The sequence below is a fragment of the Oculina patagonica genome, chromosome 10 (assembly GCF_052425735.1).
Source record: "Oculina patagonica isolate OP01 chromosome 10, crgOcupat, whole genome shotgun sequence".
Lineage (NCBI taxonomy): Eukaryota > Metazoa > Cnidaria > Anthozoa > Scleractinia > Oculinidae > Oculina > Oculina patagonica.
In genome coordinates this window covers 22,204,038-22,220,475 of record NC_135767.1, presented here as the reverse complement: position 1 = coordinate 22,220,475, position 16,438 = coordinate 22,204,038, and the positions used below count along the sequence as shown (strand labels likewise).

The 16,438-nt window shown below is 38.9% G+C and overlaps 2 protein-coding genes across 5 annotated transcripts in view; one reads left to right on the top strand and one right to left on the bottom strand.

Moving 5' to 3' along the window:
* The window catches only part of LOC144628872 (protein bark beetle-like), a 32,947-nt gene extending 23,851 nt beyond the window's left edge, over nt 1–9,096 (bottom strand). Inside the window, exons 1-5 of the mRNA XM_078486978.1 lie at nt 8,984–9,096; nt 3,621–4,100; nt 2,995–3,145; nt 2,231–2,691; nt 7–265 (exon numbers count right to left, since the gene is read on the bottom strand). Coding sequence (XP_078343104.1) covers nt 7–265; nt 2,231–2,691; nt 2,995–3,145; nt 3,621–4,076 — 1,327 coding nt within the window. The 5' untranslated portion in view covers nt 4,077–4,100; nt 8,984–9,096. The remainder of the gene's footprint in view (nt 1–6; nt 266–2,230; nt 2,692–2,994; nt 3,146–3,620; nt 4,101–8,983) is intronic.
* LOC144628873 (protein bark beetle-like) overlaps nt 1–16,438 on the top strand; it is a 92,736-nt gene that overhangs the window by 56,095 nt on the left and 20,203 nt on the right. Inside the window, exons 1-2 of one of the 4 annotated variants that reach the window (XM_078486982.1) lie at nt 12,220–12,323; nt 12,934–13,040. The exons of 2 other annotated variants lie outside the window; for them this stretch is intronic. The gene's annotated coding sequence lies outside the window, so the exon portion shown is untranslated. Of the gene's footprint in view, nt 1–12,219; nt 12,324–12,780; nt 13,041–16,438 lie in introns of those variants that run through there. One more of the 4 variants, XM_078486983.1, reaches the window with a different exon arrangement.

Here is a 16,438-nt window from a genome sequence, read left to right as displayed (position 1 = left end):
TCCTACCTCGATTATCCTTGATTAAGAAATTTATTCTGGCGTATGTACTGCGCGCACTGGAATGGAACTTTATGTAAAGTTCGTGACCTGAGCTTGAGGATGGCGCGACAGCCAGCTGATTAACACGTGTCCACTGGTTTACACGCACGTGCTTGATTTTGGTGGCGTTTATGTTGTTACCATCGTGTACATCTAACTCAAACTTCTCTCCAGTCACAGATTGATAATATACAGTTAAGTGTCGTCCTGGACGAGTTCTGAAAATCTAAAAAAAAAAAAAAGTTCAGAATTCAAAAACGTTAAACGTTATGTTTTCATAATGTGACGAAAGATTGTTTGTTTTGATTGTTTAGAGCTCAACAAGAGCACACCCTAAATTTCTTCTGAAAACTATTTTGCTGGCATTCCATTTTAGTTTCGGTTCCAGTTCTTATTTCTTCCAGCTAAAGTAGCTCAAAATAGTTTTACCGAATTTTTCAGCACTCAACCCTGACGGACCAATACAGCGACTCTTTCTCAGTTGAGAAAACGCTAGAGTATCTAACAAATGCCAGATCACGTGAACAAGTTATAATTATTTTCTTGATGTTGCAAGTTACCATAACAACGATAAAACTTGTTAAAAACACCATAAAATTTAGCCTTTAATGTCTAAACCAAGTCCGTTGACTCTCATTTTGTATTATCGTGATGTAATCAACAGGATAAGATTCAAATTTCGGCAAACCTAAAAAAAAAGTGCATATCAGGTTCAGAGCCAACATATAGGGCAAAAAATAAGATCGCTCTAATTCTCATTGCCTCTTTTTTTCTTACTTAGTTTTAGTATAAATCTACTAGCGTTCTATCACGAATGCCGTTCTCTGATTGGCGACGCTAGCGCTACTCACTATCTATTCTGTTGTAGAAAGGGAGTAGCCAAATAGCGTGCGTTTGTCAGCAGAATGGCGGCCGCTTCTTCGCTTTTCAAAATGTCTGTAAAGAAAGACTTGGATAATTTATTATTTGTGGCGATTTCAAAGAAGACAAATACTGCAACGAAATATGTAATGAAGATTTCACACGGCAAGAAAAGTATTTGAAATTAAAGTTCAATGATTTTTATTCTTCATTTACGCTTTTAAAAGGTGATTTTTTAATTTTATAGAGATGCAATTCACCGAGACATTTTGTGGAAATAAATTTTAGAATGGTTTGAATCCAACACAATTTCATCGTCCCCATGGAGGAACAGTAAAAAAAGCTAAACAGATCCAACTTGCAAGTTATTTTATGCATCAATCAATTAAGCCAAAAAATTAAAAGCGAATTCTAGGTTTTTTCCTTGCGGGCGACTCGTTCAACTTTTCATAAATTTCTTATAGTTCGCGTTTCCTAGATTTAAAACAACTTGACTTCCAAAGGGCCTTTGTTAGTTAGTATATATTTCAAGTAATTGTCATTTTACAATGAGAATCCCGGCTTTTTGTCCAGTTTCGAACAAATGACGGTTTAAATAAATCGTGAATGAAGTGCAAAGGCGCACACCTAAGCTAATGCAATGTGGTTTCTTTCTTGCGAGCAACTCGTTCAACTTTTTTAATAGAAATTTCTGATCGTTAACGTTCTCGAATTTTTTTAAAAAAACTTGACTTCCAATGTCCCTTGTACGTCATCGCATCTTTCAATTGCCATTTTGCAAAAAAAAAAAAAAACTGGGCTTTTCCTTCAGTTTCAAGCAAATATAAACTGTCTCAATAAATTGTAAATGAAATGCAAACGCGCACACAGATGTCAATGCAATGTGGTGCAGTTGTCAATTTTCAGCGTGTGGCGTGACCTATTTATATCATTATTCGATAAAAACAAGAACCTGTCTTGTTGTTTAGTTTTGAACGTAAAGTAGATTTTTACTTAAACAATAAGATTTTTCGCTCTCGATTTCTATTCGTCATAGTTGATTTAGGCTTGGCCCTCATCAACTATCACGCGATAGAAATATCGAGCTCATAATCTTATTGTTAAATAGAAATTTAATGCTACAAACTCAGGGTATAACCAGACGGAGAGGAGAGGGAGAGGGGAATGGGAAGAGGGGAGGACTGCTTAGGTTGTTCTAGCATCCCATTGAGAGGTTAAGGCACTGCTACAGTCGCTTGTTGCTTCACCAAACTGATGAGTCACTAAGCTCTTGGTATGAAAACAGACTTCACCTAAGTGGCCAAACAGTCTTTTACGTTTCATAACATACCTTGGCACAATTGACAGTCGTTCCATATCTGCCCAACGCTTGGAAGGTGACTGGAAATGAGGTGATGTTATTCACATCGACAGAACAAAAATCAAGTTGTTCATGAGGAATGTCATCGCTGTAACTTAATCCGTGTCCTTTCATTGTATTACTCACTACAGTGTTCTCAATCGTAATTCCCCTTGATATCCCTTTAATATGGATGCCTGCAAACTGGTTGTCGCTGATACTGCTATCCCTTATGGCCAGCGGAGAACTTGCATTGGCGTACATCACTCCATATACAGAGCTTTTAACTGTAACATGGTCGAGGTTTGGGAGGAATCCGCCGCCTTTTATCGCTTCGTAGGCCTGGGACACATCCACATATTGAAGAGAAGACGTTTTGTCTAAACTAGAAAACTCAATACCATTCCAGTTTGCTAGGCTGAAGCATTCTATTCCAATATCCTGATTATGATCTGGAAAGGAAAGAGATCCTTATTTTACATTTTATGTTAAGATTCCAGGTCGTTCTTTGACAATAGTAGCTTTAACGTACCGTTTCTGAAAAGATGAATAAACTGTTGCCGAGAGTTCGAGGCATAACAATAAAAAAAGCTACGTTGAACCTTTTAAGGGTGGATAATTTAGAGGACAAAGTCATATGGAAGATTCAAGAAAGGCCCTTATGAAGGATTACCTAACATCCTAAAAATATGGAGCCATGGCTTCGATTATATTTCTCGATATTGGATTACGTTATTCGTCCACTTGCGACTTACCGCAATACCAATATCCATTTCTATGTTTGCACTCCAGCAAGCTGCTCTCTGTCCCCTGGCAGTTGACATTGTCCAGCCAAATTGGCCCGGTTCCCCCGCCGTGCGTGTAGTACCTTTTGGCTCCAAAAAAACCCAGCTGTCTGCAAGCAACCTGTGATCGACAAAAACTATATTACTATGTTACTATACAAACAAAAGCAGGGGTATCAAATGGTCTTTGCGAGCATTTGCGAGCATGCGAGCACAGCGTTTTTCTTTGCGAGCACGAGCATTGACAAAAATTAGCCTTGCGAGCAACGAGCACTTTTCAAAAACCTACCTACACTAAAAAACGAGCATGCGAGCACTTGTAAAAATGTGCGAGCACGAGCAAACGAGCACCCACTAAAATTTTGCGAGCATTGCATGCGAGCACTGCAACATTTTGAGGGACCATTCATGACCCCTAAAAGCAACAGCGTCCAGACTGTACTGCAGGACACAGAAAATAAACAAATGGAACATAGTTGAACGTGGAACTACCGATTCTTAGTGATTAACGCATGCATGGCCAGCAACTTGTTATGACTAAATCAGTTCGCCTTTATATGAATATTAAGAGGAGAAATTGCATCCAGTTGATTTACCTCGGCATCTGTCATATCCCAGTTTCCATCGCACACGGTTCCCCATTCTCCTCTTATGAAAATCTCCAGCCGGCCATCGCTGTAACTGTTCCCGTTGCGCAAGCGGATGCCATCATTATAAATATCTGTGACGTTCAAATTGTCCACATCTACCGAGCTGTTAATTGGTGTTTTAGTGAAGACGATTCTTTCGCGGGCGTTTCCTTTCGCTTGCAGGGAACCTTTTACTTTTAAGGCCACACCAACACCGAAGTGTAATTGGACTCCTGGCTCTATTGTTAGAGTGGCGTTTTCAGCTACAACAAGGTCTTGAGATACGACATACGGGGATCCATTCAGCATTAGGTTGGTATCTACAATAATATCACCTCCAAGACTTGTGCTGCCGACCCGATCTTGTATGATAAGTAACAGCAGGGAGATAATTCTCTTCATTAATGATGAGTTACTCGCCATCTCATTAGAATAACGTTTTTAGCCCTATAAATTATATAAAGAATAGTTTATGATGAGAACCTAAAACACCGAAGCGCTTTTAAAAGTTTCTAGGCCTCTGAGTTTGAATCTGTTATATCATGTTCTAGTTTTTCTTCCTAGCTTACCGTAGATGATGTAATAAACGTCAACTAATACCTACCATGAGGTTTAAAGTTCGTATAAGGCTCCCCTCTCTGACTAAAAAAGTAAACCGCAGGTGTCTAGTTCCCCCTCAAATACGCCTCAAAGATCAAGAAACCCTATCTGAGGATCGCACCGGGACCAAAATGACAAAAGGAGCAAAAATGATACCCTATTTTGGACCGAGAACCTCAAAAACCATACCCTATCCCGCAGCAACTACCTATATAGCCCATATAAGGGAGTATCCCCCGGGGGGGGGGGGGAAGGTTCTCGACAAATAATTTTGTAAGGGCCAGGAAGGGGATTAACATTTTGTCACCTTAATTAGATATAGGAATTTTTTCTAAGCTTGCGTCAGAATGGGCAATATTCTAATATCAGTCTCTAAGTTGCATGCCTTGAGTTGTAGCTGCAAAACGTGCATCAAATCGAAAAGCGACTTTTAAAAGCAAATTTATGTTTATCTATAAACACTGTATAATCCTGTAAATGTGGTTCTTCGCTGACAATTGAAACGCTCCTTGATCGCAGCAATGATGTTTTTGTTAAACAGATCTTCACCGATATTTATTCCTTTCTAAAAATATAATTTAATTAAGATCAACTTCATTTTCTTTACTGATACGAAATCCTGGTTTTCACTAGCGACGCTTGTGCTTGTGTTTGCACCGCTAGTGAAAAGCACGACGAGAAGTCTAACAAGATATCAGCAAACAAAAGGATTTATGGGCAGAATAACAATTCTACTCGTGCGTTTTAAATTTTGGTACATTGTTTTGGCCGTTCTCTGAAAAACAACAACGTGAAATAACCAAACTCTGCGTTTTTGGGGGAACGTGAATGGCGATGGCTAAATTTTCATATTCCTAGTTGAACACTCTCTTCGGGTATTCAGCTGGAGCTAGTTCTTAAACCGATAGATGTACTAAACACATTTGGATAATCGCAAGACTCTCGAGTAAAAAATATCCCTTTTTAATTGGCGTTGTTCTCGGCGTCGCCGCCTTCACTGCTAAATTATAAGCTTCCCAATATAAACAGATTGTAGACCACAATAGAGAAAACATCGACTGTAACGCGAGTAGACTATTACTTACCGGTTTGATTCTTTTGTTGCTTTTACTCAAAAACAAAAACAACAAATAAAGTTCTATCATCGGCTATTACTAGAAGTCAGGCAGCAAGCACATCTCAGCGGAGTAGCCGTAGTATGATGTCTGGATATCAGGTAATGTCTTATAAAAAAGCTACTTTTTAAGGCACGGTATGTTGGAGTTATGTTAACCCTTTTGGTGCTAAACCCGACTTCTTTCGGGATTTGGAAGGGCGGTCATTGAACCACTTGTGACGCCATTCATTTGCTCGCCAGCTGATTCGTGTGATAACCAACTAATACAGATAGAAAAGATTTCTTCACAAGACTTTCCATTTTGAATATCGACTCAATATTGAGTACAGAGTTAATGCTAAATGTTCAGCGTTTGGTGCAAAATTGGCGGTAAAAGAGGCCAAATACACCTGGCTTATAGCTTTTGGCTTTTGTGCATGCGCCAAAGTAAAATATTCTACATTTTACAGACCTTTACATGCAATCTTTGTCTAGACATGACGGTTTAAGATCTTTTTTTTTTTTTTTTTTTTTTTTTTTTTTTGTACTGACTCAGCCAAGTTCTTTTTAAATTTGCATGGAGACTGTGAGGAGGACGTAATACAGAACAAGTAGCTCATTAAAAAAATAATAATAATACTTTAGCTTAAGTGTACGTTGCATTGAGTATAAAGAAATTTGTGCCACAGTAGAATGCAAATTTAGTTTAATGACTTGAGTTTGGAATCCGTACAAATGCGCTTGTAATCGTGTTTGTGCGGTTCAGCTACAAATTTAAGTAAATAACAAAATGCCTAAGTACAGAATACCGTAAAATTCCGGTTATAAGCACTGGGCTGATAAAACTCCGTAAGGGGTTTTTAGTGGCCTTGTAAACGGATGGGCTTATATCCAGGGGGGGGGGGGGGGAGGGGCTTATAAGCTAAATAATAATAAGAGACAAGACGAGCCACGATAGTGTTCATCGGAATAAGTTTTTAAGTTAACAAGTCGTAATAAAGCAACATTTATCCTTGTTCAGCACTGTCATCCAGCACGGTGGGGATTATATCCGGTAGGGAGGTGGTGGGGGTTGGGGGGGGGGGGTGGGAAGGAGAGGGGGCGTATAATTGGAAGTATTTTTTTGTTGTTGTTTTCAGGTAGATGGGCTTATAACCGGAGGGGTTTTTAAGCGCGGCGGCTTAAAACCGGAATTCTACGGTATTGCACAAACCGATAGCAAAACTTTAAACCTTACAATCTGGGGCGAGATATTCCATGATCATCATGACAAGCGAAATCCGAAATCAAACATTACGGTAGAAACCGAAACGACGACGACGTTACATGAAATTAAAAAAAAACTGTGAATGCTGCTAGAATTTTAAATCATGCCAATACATACTGACTGTGTTGCGTAATCATTTAATTATGTAACAACTCAAAATATAGATAGATTTAGCCAAGCCTAAAACCGGAGCTTCCAATTTACTGACTAATAAAAGAAAAAAATGTAGCACTTGAGCCCGCGATCCAATGTAAACCCTTATTTGGTCAGCGGTAAACTTAAAAAAAACATTCGACCTCGATGAGTTCTATATATGAGCCCGCGATATGGTCATGTGATAATGGTCAGCGGATACCTTGTTTTGACAGCTGTCAATTGACCATGACATGGAAGTCCAATATCAAAGATGTAAGCTGCCGCTAACCATAACCTTAAACCGACTTCTGGAGTATGGCCGCCATGTTGGGGCAACTTCGTCGCCGTCGTCGTCGTCGCACGCGCCCGCGAGCCATGCCGCTAGTCATGATGACCATGAAAAACCAAAAGCATGGGTCTGTTAATTTTCTATGGGTATGGGGCTCTGCTCTGCGGCCCTTCGGGCCGCTGGGAGCTCCGCTAAAATGCGCGTGATGACAATAACCTGAGTTATAGTTGCTACACACACAAAACATAGTTACGCTTTTTGAAGTCACCAATCTTGCAAGAGGCACAGGGAACCCAAACGCTGTATTAGTTATTCATAATCTTAAAATAAAAATGTCCTTATTTACCTGCGTTCCTGTGTTTTTTTTTAACCGGTTTTGGGGGCGATTTGAATCAGAGCGAAGGTGGTTTATGTTGCGAGTTTTAAACGGTAATCGATCTGTCGCAATGTCAATACGACACGCCTCAATTATGTCTCAAGTTTTACTTTAACTGTTATTATTAACTTGAAACACGAAACTCCCCGCGAGGAGTATTAATAGTTAATGGTGTTAGTAACTTGAGTTAATAACAATTGAAACTTGAGGCGCGTCGTATTAACATTGCGACAGATCTATTACCGTTTAAAACTCGCAACGTAAACCGCTTTCGGTCTGATTCAAATCGCCCCAAAACCGGTAAAAAACACAGGAACGCAGGTAAATAAGGACATTTTTATTTTAAGATTACGAATAACTAATACAGCGTTTGGGTTTCCTGTGCAAGAGGCAAGAAAAAAACGACAGCTTTTTAGCTCGGTGTGCTGGTATTTTAGACTGTGGCTCGAGCAATATTATCGGAACTGAGATCTCGCAGGGAAGATGATTGATGACAGTGATCTGAAAATTGAAAGCAACTTCCGTAAACTGATATTAGTTATAGCATTAACTCATGGCTGCAGGGCCTAATACAACTTTTGAATATTAATCATAACTTTTTTGGTTTATTCGAACAACACTAATTGTAAAAGAACTTCAGATTGAAAGAGTAACTCAAGCACAATGCAGACAAAGAACTTACTAATGAAAACCATTAACTACGGCATCCAAGTATAACATGGACATTAACAACTTCAGTTTGACGACACAACCAGAACTGATATAACCCGCTTTCCGTCCATTTATGGCACTATAAATAATTTTCTCTTTGCACGATCGGACCAGTGACTGGAGGTTATGGGTATGTTCTTTTGGAATGACTCGGATTGGAATTTACTTATGAGCAATGCAAAGATCACTCAAGTCATAATTTATCAAAGAAAAAAATAAATCCACATTGTTATAAGTCACGAACTATGTTTAACCGGCCAGCAATGCACATTAAAAAAATCTGAATCCAATACTTTTTATGGCTTTTAGCATTGGGAAAATTGCAGCGTGGGTTGACATCCACTCTTTCTCGATATGCAAGAATAATTTTTTCTTCGATCTTCAAGACGATGAAGATGAAATACTTTATTATAGTATCAGTGAAGTATTTAGCTTTAAAAAAAAACTGCTGGGGACACTATTTACATTAAAATATATCTGAGCTACAAGAAGCCGACGCTTTAATTTCAGATCTTCGCGTGACAACAATATTGATCTGCAAGCGATAACATCTTAACACGACTGTTACTCATAACTGTAGTTCATGGCAATTGTTATTTAAATGTTACAAACGTGTACGGCCATGCAAATTCCAAATTGTTACTGTGCAAAATATATGCACGTTCTTACAAACGTTATGTGGTTGACTTTAACGAGTAACTTCCGACGAGTAATCCGAATTTAGTTCTAGTCGCCAAATTAATTTAGTTGGAAAGAAATCTAGCTCTAGGTATGGAACACGGTGAAAGCGTAATTTAGTTCCTTTTAGTTTAGCAATCGAAATGAACTCATGATTTCATCATCGCGTTCCACTTACCTTACAAATGAGTCTTTATGTTGTTCGCAGCGTCTACAAGTCTGTCTCGGGAAAGAAACTATCCATCGTAGCAGGCAATCGTCTTAATACCTCCACTGGCGGCTAGCTTGGTATCAGCACGGAACTACACGTCATTAACTGTTCAAAACGTGTATCTGTCGGATCTGGTAGTTTCCGATTAGCACGCAGCAGACAATAATATCACGTCCGAATAACAAACGACCGGATCATGATATTTTTAGAAAGTTGCGGTTGATTATGTCTAATGACAGAGAACCCTAGGGAAACGAAAAAAAATCTCTTGCCATCCAAAACCTCACTATTTCGATGGCAATACTATTAAGTTAAGATAAACTTAGTTCAGCATTATGTTCAAACATTTGTCAAATATTTTGGTTATTTTGGGTACCGGACTAAAGTTAATGTTGGCTTGGTAACGGAACTACAGATCATAAACTGCTCGAAGCATACATGTATATTTTTGGCCGGAATTCAAGAAACAATGTCATCCCCATAACAGAGGACCGGACATTGCTGTTACTAAGAAACACGGGAGGGGTTATGTGCGACTGACATGGGACTTTAACACGAAAACTTCTAGTGCCCTTTCGTGCTCGTTTTTGTATGAGTGAGAGACTTTGAACAAAAATCTTGGATGGCAATTAAAATGGAGGGAAGCTTACTTTATAATACTGAAGCATTGCGTTCACCGCACATTTTAATGAACTTGCGATTCCGGAAAACTCACTAATTATTGCACAGGGAGCAGAGGAGTTCGGTTAGAACTGATCAATAAAATACGTCTTACCTCTTTGAAATGCACTCTTGCGTATATTTTATCCGTAATCAGCCCATTATGCGACCCAAAATGCACTCATTTGCGACGTTCCAATGCTTCCAATATCAACAAAACCCGTTCCAATTTTTTTTTTATGTTTACAGTTTCCAGAGAAAATACTGTTAAGCCGCGGTTTGGGGGGTTTTTCGTGAAAAACTCTTAGGCCCGGGCCAAATGTCGAACTTCACATGAGTCGAACCTAATGCAAATGTGAACATGCGGATTTTTGATTTCATTTTACTTTCTTTTGCTTTTCATTCCATTTTTTTTTTAATTTAGTTTTCGGTTCAATAATTTTATAAAAATATTTTTTAAAAACAAAACAAAGTGAAACTATTTTTATTTCCTATTTATTTATTTTTATTTTTGAACTTTTTTTTACAATTCTATACCAATTTGACTATGGCAACCTTAGGCCACCATACAAATGAACAAAAACAATAGGTTTTGCTCATTTGCATTAGGTTCGACTCACGTGAAGTTCGACGTAATTCATCTTCAGTAGTCTACGAAAATCTTTGGCAGTCTTCGGGAGTCTTCGGTAGTATTCGGAAATCTTCCGAAATGATAGGGAATCGTCGGGAAATGGCCGCAAACTTCTTGATAATCTAAACTTAATAATATTGTTACAGAGCCAAAAAAATAAGTGTTTAAAATAAGCGTCATTCAGACCCCTCTTTACGGATTACGAGGAATGCATTCCAGACATTCTGCTCTAGGAAGGGGAATTACAAGCAAATTCAAATCCTTACCGTGGTACCAGGGGAGCGGGGGGTTGGATGGATGAGGTTGGATGGATTCCCCCCCACCCCCCTACTTCTAAGGTTTTTGGTCTAGAGAGGAGAGGGCGAATTCATGATGTAGCATGATGTAATTGTCACGTGATGTGATGTCATCATCCCACATAACGTGTATCAATAGATAGCTTTTGGGAAATACTATAAGTTTCATTGTGATTGCCTAAATATAAAAACAGTTTTGATGCAGGGGACCACACAACGAAGAAAACAACTGCTGCTTGGCTTGTCTGCTGCCGGATCTCTTGTTCAACAAATGCTCGTACCAGACGTCACTCTAAGTGCTAATAAAACCAGATTGATTGCAAGGCTGGAACAACGGCAGGAGGGCAAGATTTGTTGGCCAATATTTCAACTAGCAGAGCTAGTCTTCTTCAGGGCCAGTACTATAACTTACCTGAATATTCTGGAAGTTGTAGCGGGGCGGAATACGCCCTCCACCACCAACCCCCTCCGCCGGGTCTGGAAAGATCGAAAAAAGCTCGTTCTTCATTGTACTTTCCAAGGTTAAATATTTCCTCCCTAGAGCAGAATGCCTGAAATACAATTCTCGTGGTCCTGAAATGGAAGAGTAGCTCAATCGAGCTGATATCCGACGGTTTCTGGATTGGTCCATTTATTGTTATCCCGCAATAATGCCAATCGAAAGCCCTCTTGTATAAGCAGTCCATTTGAGCATTCTTAGTAAAGTTTTCCGAAATAGCAAAATCATTAAATGTGCTTTGTGAACGCAATGCTTCAGTAAGTAAGCTTTTCTCCATTTTAATTGCCATCCAAGTTTTCGTCCAAAGTCTTTCACTCAAAGAAAACGAGCACGAAAGGGCACTAGAAGTTTTCGTGTTGAAGTCCCATGTTAGTCCCACATAACTTCCCGTATTTCTTAGTAATAGCAATGTCCGGTTCTCCGTTGCGGGGATGACATTTTTTCTTGAATTCCGGCTAAAAATACACGTGGGTGCTTTGGACGGTTTATGACGTGTAGTTTCGTTACCAAGCTTAGGTTCTTCCACCGACTGTCAGTCTGCGTTAGGGTTTCAAAAGGGTAAAAAAATTCGGAGAGTAAACACCCGGGTTCGTATGTTGCTGTTGTCCAGATTTTTATCTTGTCAGTTGAATGAATGAATGAATGAATGAATGAATGAATGAATGAATGAATGAATGAATGAATGAATGAATGAATGAATGAATGAATGAATGAATGAATGAATGAATGAATGAATGAATGAATGAATGAATGAATGAATGAATGAATGATAATTGTTCTTATATAGCGCATTTACAGAGCTGAATGCGCTTCACAACTAATGTTAAGGTGGATTTCCACTGACGTGTATTTTTTACATGCGTTTTCGTGCGTTAAAAAAATAGTGACAATGGCTGCGGCCACATCTACGACGTAACTAAAGTTTAACTTAAGTTAGTCTCAATTTACGTGACGTCAAACCTACTGTAGTTAGTGCTTTCGGTCGACTTTGCGGTCACACCACAGTAAACCACAGTTAGTTGTGATTAGCCTATTGTGACGTCAAAGCTGTTATCATTTTCATTTCTTATTTTCGTGCGGCAAACCATTGTAGGAAATTGAGAAGTATAAGGTAAAACTTTAAACGGATGCTAGACGCCGGATGCGCGCGGTTGCGAATATATTTGCTGTGCTTTGCATAGCAAACTGATAGCGAAGTCAAGTGGAGTCTTCGCCGTCCAGGTATCTTAAAGTCCCTAGTAGCCTAGATGTGACCGCAGCCAATGTATGAACGACTTGCGTAAACGTTTACGCAAGTCGTTCATACATTGTCTCTAATTTTTTTCACGCACGTAAAAAATTACGCGTCAGTGGAACTCCAGCATTACGGGACGAGATCGGACATCAGCAGATAATAAATGAGTGATAATTTTGGCCTTTACTTAAGTTGTTTTCTTTTTCATTTCATTATAGTTCTTTTATTTATTCTTCAGCGATATTTTTTTGCTTAATTTTGTTTTCGTTTTCCGCGTAGAAAATTTAACTTTTAATCTTATTCCGGAATCAGGTCATGCGAGACCATCCTAAATTAGTCGTGTGCATTTCTAAAAGCCGTTTGTAAACCAAAATATTTGACAAATGTTTGCCCATCCTAAACTAAGGTTTTTCGATGGCAAGAGGTTATTTTTCATTTCCCTAGGGTTCTCTGTCGTGGACATAATCATCCGCAGCTTTTCAATAATATCTCCGGTCGCGTGTGGTTCGGACGTGACACGCATGCTAATCATAAACTCCTTCATCAAACAAAGAGACATGCATTAAACAGTTATTGACATGTAGTTCCGTTATTAAGCTATAGCTAGCCAGTGAAGGTTCTTTGACGATTGCATGCTACGATGGATAGTTTCTTTCCCGAAACAGACTTGTTGACTTAAGGAATACCAGAGGCTCATTTGGAAGGTAAGTGGAACGCGATAATGAGTTCATTAGTTCAGTTCGATTGCTAAACGCTTAAACCCGTGTTAGATAATAAGAGCCAAGATTCATTTCCAAATTAATCTGATGACTCGAACTGACTTTCACTTACTTGTCGTAAGTTACTCGTTAAAGGTAACCAGTTAACGTTCCAAAGAACGCACATTTTGCAGGGTTACGATTTGGAATTTGTTTGGCTATACGCGGTTGTAACATTTTCGTAACACAGACCATTTTTGCGACCTCCTTAATGTTGGTTCATATATAATCGCCCCGATCGTTTCTATTGCATCGATCGTTTGCAAATACTGAGACGATCGTAGGCGATCGAAGCGATTGGAAACATTGGGGGGAATATCATATTATTATTTTTTTCGTGGTTAGATGCTACTTTCTCTTAGCTTTGCTAGAAAAGCAACTTTCTCACACTGCAGCAAATGCAAGCTTGGTGTATATGCCTGTTTTGCTACCAATTCTTGGTTTTCACAAGACGTCATCAAAATTCTAAAACGTAGAATCGCAAGACACCTGATTTTTTATCCTAAGCTTCCCTGACTATTAGACGTCCTTAAAATTTATCTCTCTTGAAGGTTTTTAGCTTGATAGCATTCGCCGCACGTTTTCTTTTAAAAATGCATCATCCTGCGATTTTTAAGAATCTTGAAAGTTGAGGTTTTGTGAGAAGTGTTCATTTGAATGTTTACTTCTTCATATATTCTTGATTTTTTTTACTCGATGATTTCGATTTATTTCTTCGCGGCATGACAGTGGAGTGACAGTGAAAACCTCCTATTTTGCACCAAACACAGATCATTTTTATTTTAGATTAGCTCTGTCAAAATGCAAATCTATATTCAAAATAGACAGTCGTGTGCAAAGATCTATCCTGTCTGTATTAGTTTCTTACCACAAGAATCTTCTGACGTATAAATTGATGACGTCACAAGTGGTTCAATGACCGCTCCTCCAAAATCCCGGAAAAAAAGTCGGGTTTAGCACCACAAAGGTTAACATTCGGTTCCAATATACCGCGCTTTCGAAAGTAGCTTATATCCATAGCATATTAAGTAAATAAACCCCCTCAGGCGGCTGGTATATTGGAGGATAATGCTCGAGACTGAAAGATTGTCGAAAAATGAACAGTTGGCCGAAAAGCGAAGCTTCGATTCCAACTGTGAAATCTTGAGGACAATCTTTAGCCAAGGGCATTATTCTTCAATATACCAGCAAGCCAGAAAGGGGTTTATTCATTTCATAACCCTCCAAAAAAATCGGTCCGCGATGCGTACGTGTGGGGGCTTGATAATTTCAAATTTGATTCTTTTTTTTTGTGAATTTATTTAGTACATTCAATTACCTTAAGGCTGCTATTTATTGCGGCAAATAATCTTTGTGATTTTTTGCAAATTCATTCCTTGAAAATTTATGAGCAGCAGGTGATTCAAACATTTCTTTGATGCACATGATAACAGATAAACAGCGGAATGTCTATTACATTGATATACAATATTTTCGCCCTAACGTCATTAAGAATGTAAGAGTAGCCTAGTTGGGTAGGCATCTGACTGGGGAACGAGAGGTCGCCAGAGGCCCGAGTTCGAATCCCAGAGGGGACAATTTTTTTCTTTTTTCCTTTTTTTTTTCTTTTTTAACAAGTAGCACTAAAATGGTTTGTTTATTATATCGCTCCGTAGGTATGCATTGCAGAATAATTTACATATATCAGAACATATAGCCATATAGACTGATTCAAGTACAAATGTATTAAATTGTGCTGTTTCTGCGGCTTTCAATATTGGCTTGCGTAAGCGTAAAAGCTTCTCTTGAATTGATGTGCAACCTGCACAGACTTCCAGCCAAACGTAATGTTGGCTAGTATGACTTCGTGAGCTGCTGTAATGACGAGCAACTTCAAGAACAGCTCAGTGAAATCAAAGAAACCACACGAAACGTACGACACGCCAAAATCCAATATGGCCTACTCGACACGCACCGCCGACTCATCCCCAGGCTCTCTCGCAGAAGACCACGTGACACAAGCAAACCCACACACAAATAAATAAATAAATAAATAAATAAATAAATAAATAAATAAATCCCGCAGTCGATAACAATGTGGCGGCTTTGCCCCCACAAAAATTCTACAACGGCATTAATCGCCAGTAAATTTATAGGAAAACACCTACTAACTAAACCCGGCGTAACTCTGGTTGAAAGAAATGTAAGTTGATTGGTTTACGTGATTTTTTAACTCTGTGATTTCATTAAAGGTTAGAATTGAATAAGGTGACTTCATTCGTTTGTTTTGTGCTTGCCAACAAAATCGGGCGACGGATATCAAATCAGACGAGGTATATTCGCTGTTATTAAATTCTCAACCTCGGATATTGCATTTCTAGCTTTCTGATTGGTTCACTGAATCCCGGTTATCAGCTCGTATACCTATGTTTGACCTTATATGGGAAATGAGTGCGGCAAGTGCGGCTCAGCGTAAAATTTTTCTGCGGGAAGCGACAGTTTCGTCAGAAAAATGGTTGAAAACAGCAAATTTGGCGAGCTTTATGAACAAGAAATAATCAGCGGTGCCTACAAAAACCACAGAAATGCCATAGTAAAATTAACTACGCAAAACAAAAGGATTGATGCGTAAAGTTAAATTAATAATACTTGTAAACACACAACAACAAAAGCGAGTGAATAAAGTAGAAAAGCAGCAAATAATTTACGAAAGAACGGCAAACTGACACAGTTTCATTCAGTGTACGTCATAAAACTAGGCTCAGCACTTCAGTAAAGTTTGTTACCTTTCAATCTTGGTTTTGTCCTTTTATACTTCAATAAACCTGTTCCACTTTGAGCTCAAATTCGCTTCAAATAATATAGCAGTCTTGATGACAGCCGTGGAGCCGTAAAGAAGTACAATGTAAACACTTGCTTCGTTCGACTTGCACAAGACTTGTAGTTTCCAGAAAAGCTTTTGCTTCGGATCTTCTCGTAAATCTTAACTGTTGTCACAATTTCCAGGATATTTAGACGACTTAAGAGGAGATTGTTCGAGGAAAATCTCGGGAAGAAAACTCTCTCGCTCGCTTTCCTCGTATGTTTCATTTAACTCAAGAAGTGTACACAGCGCCAGAAATTTTCGCGCCTCCTCGTACTATCACTTCGTTTACATCAAAATGAAATGTCCAGTTGATTTAAACTTGAGAAGAATTTAATAAAACAATTATTCCATTCGCCCTTGTTGGATACGAGTCGTTATAGCCAACTCGGCGCTTCGCGCCTCGTTGGCTATTTACCACCTCGTATCCAACGCGGGCTCATGGAATAATTGTTAAATACCCGTCGTCCGTCGTCCAATGAGCGCGCGCAAAAATTAATGG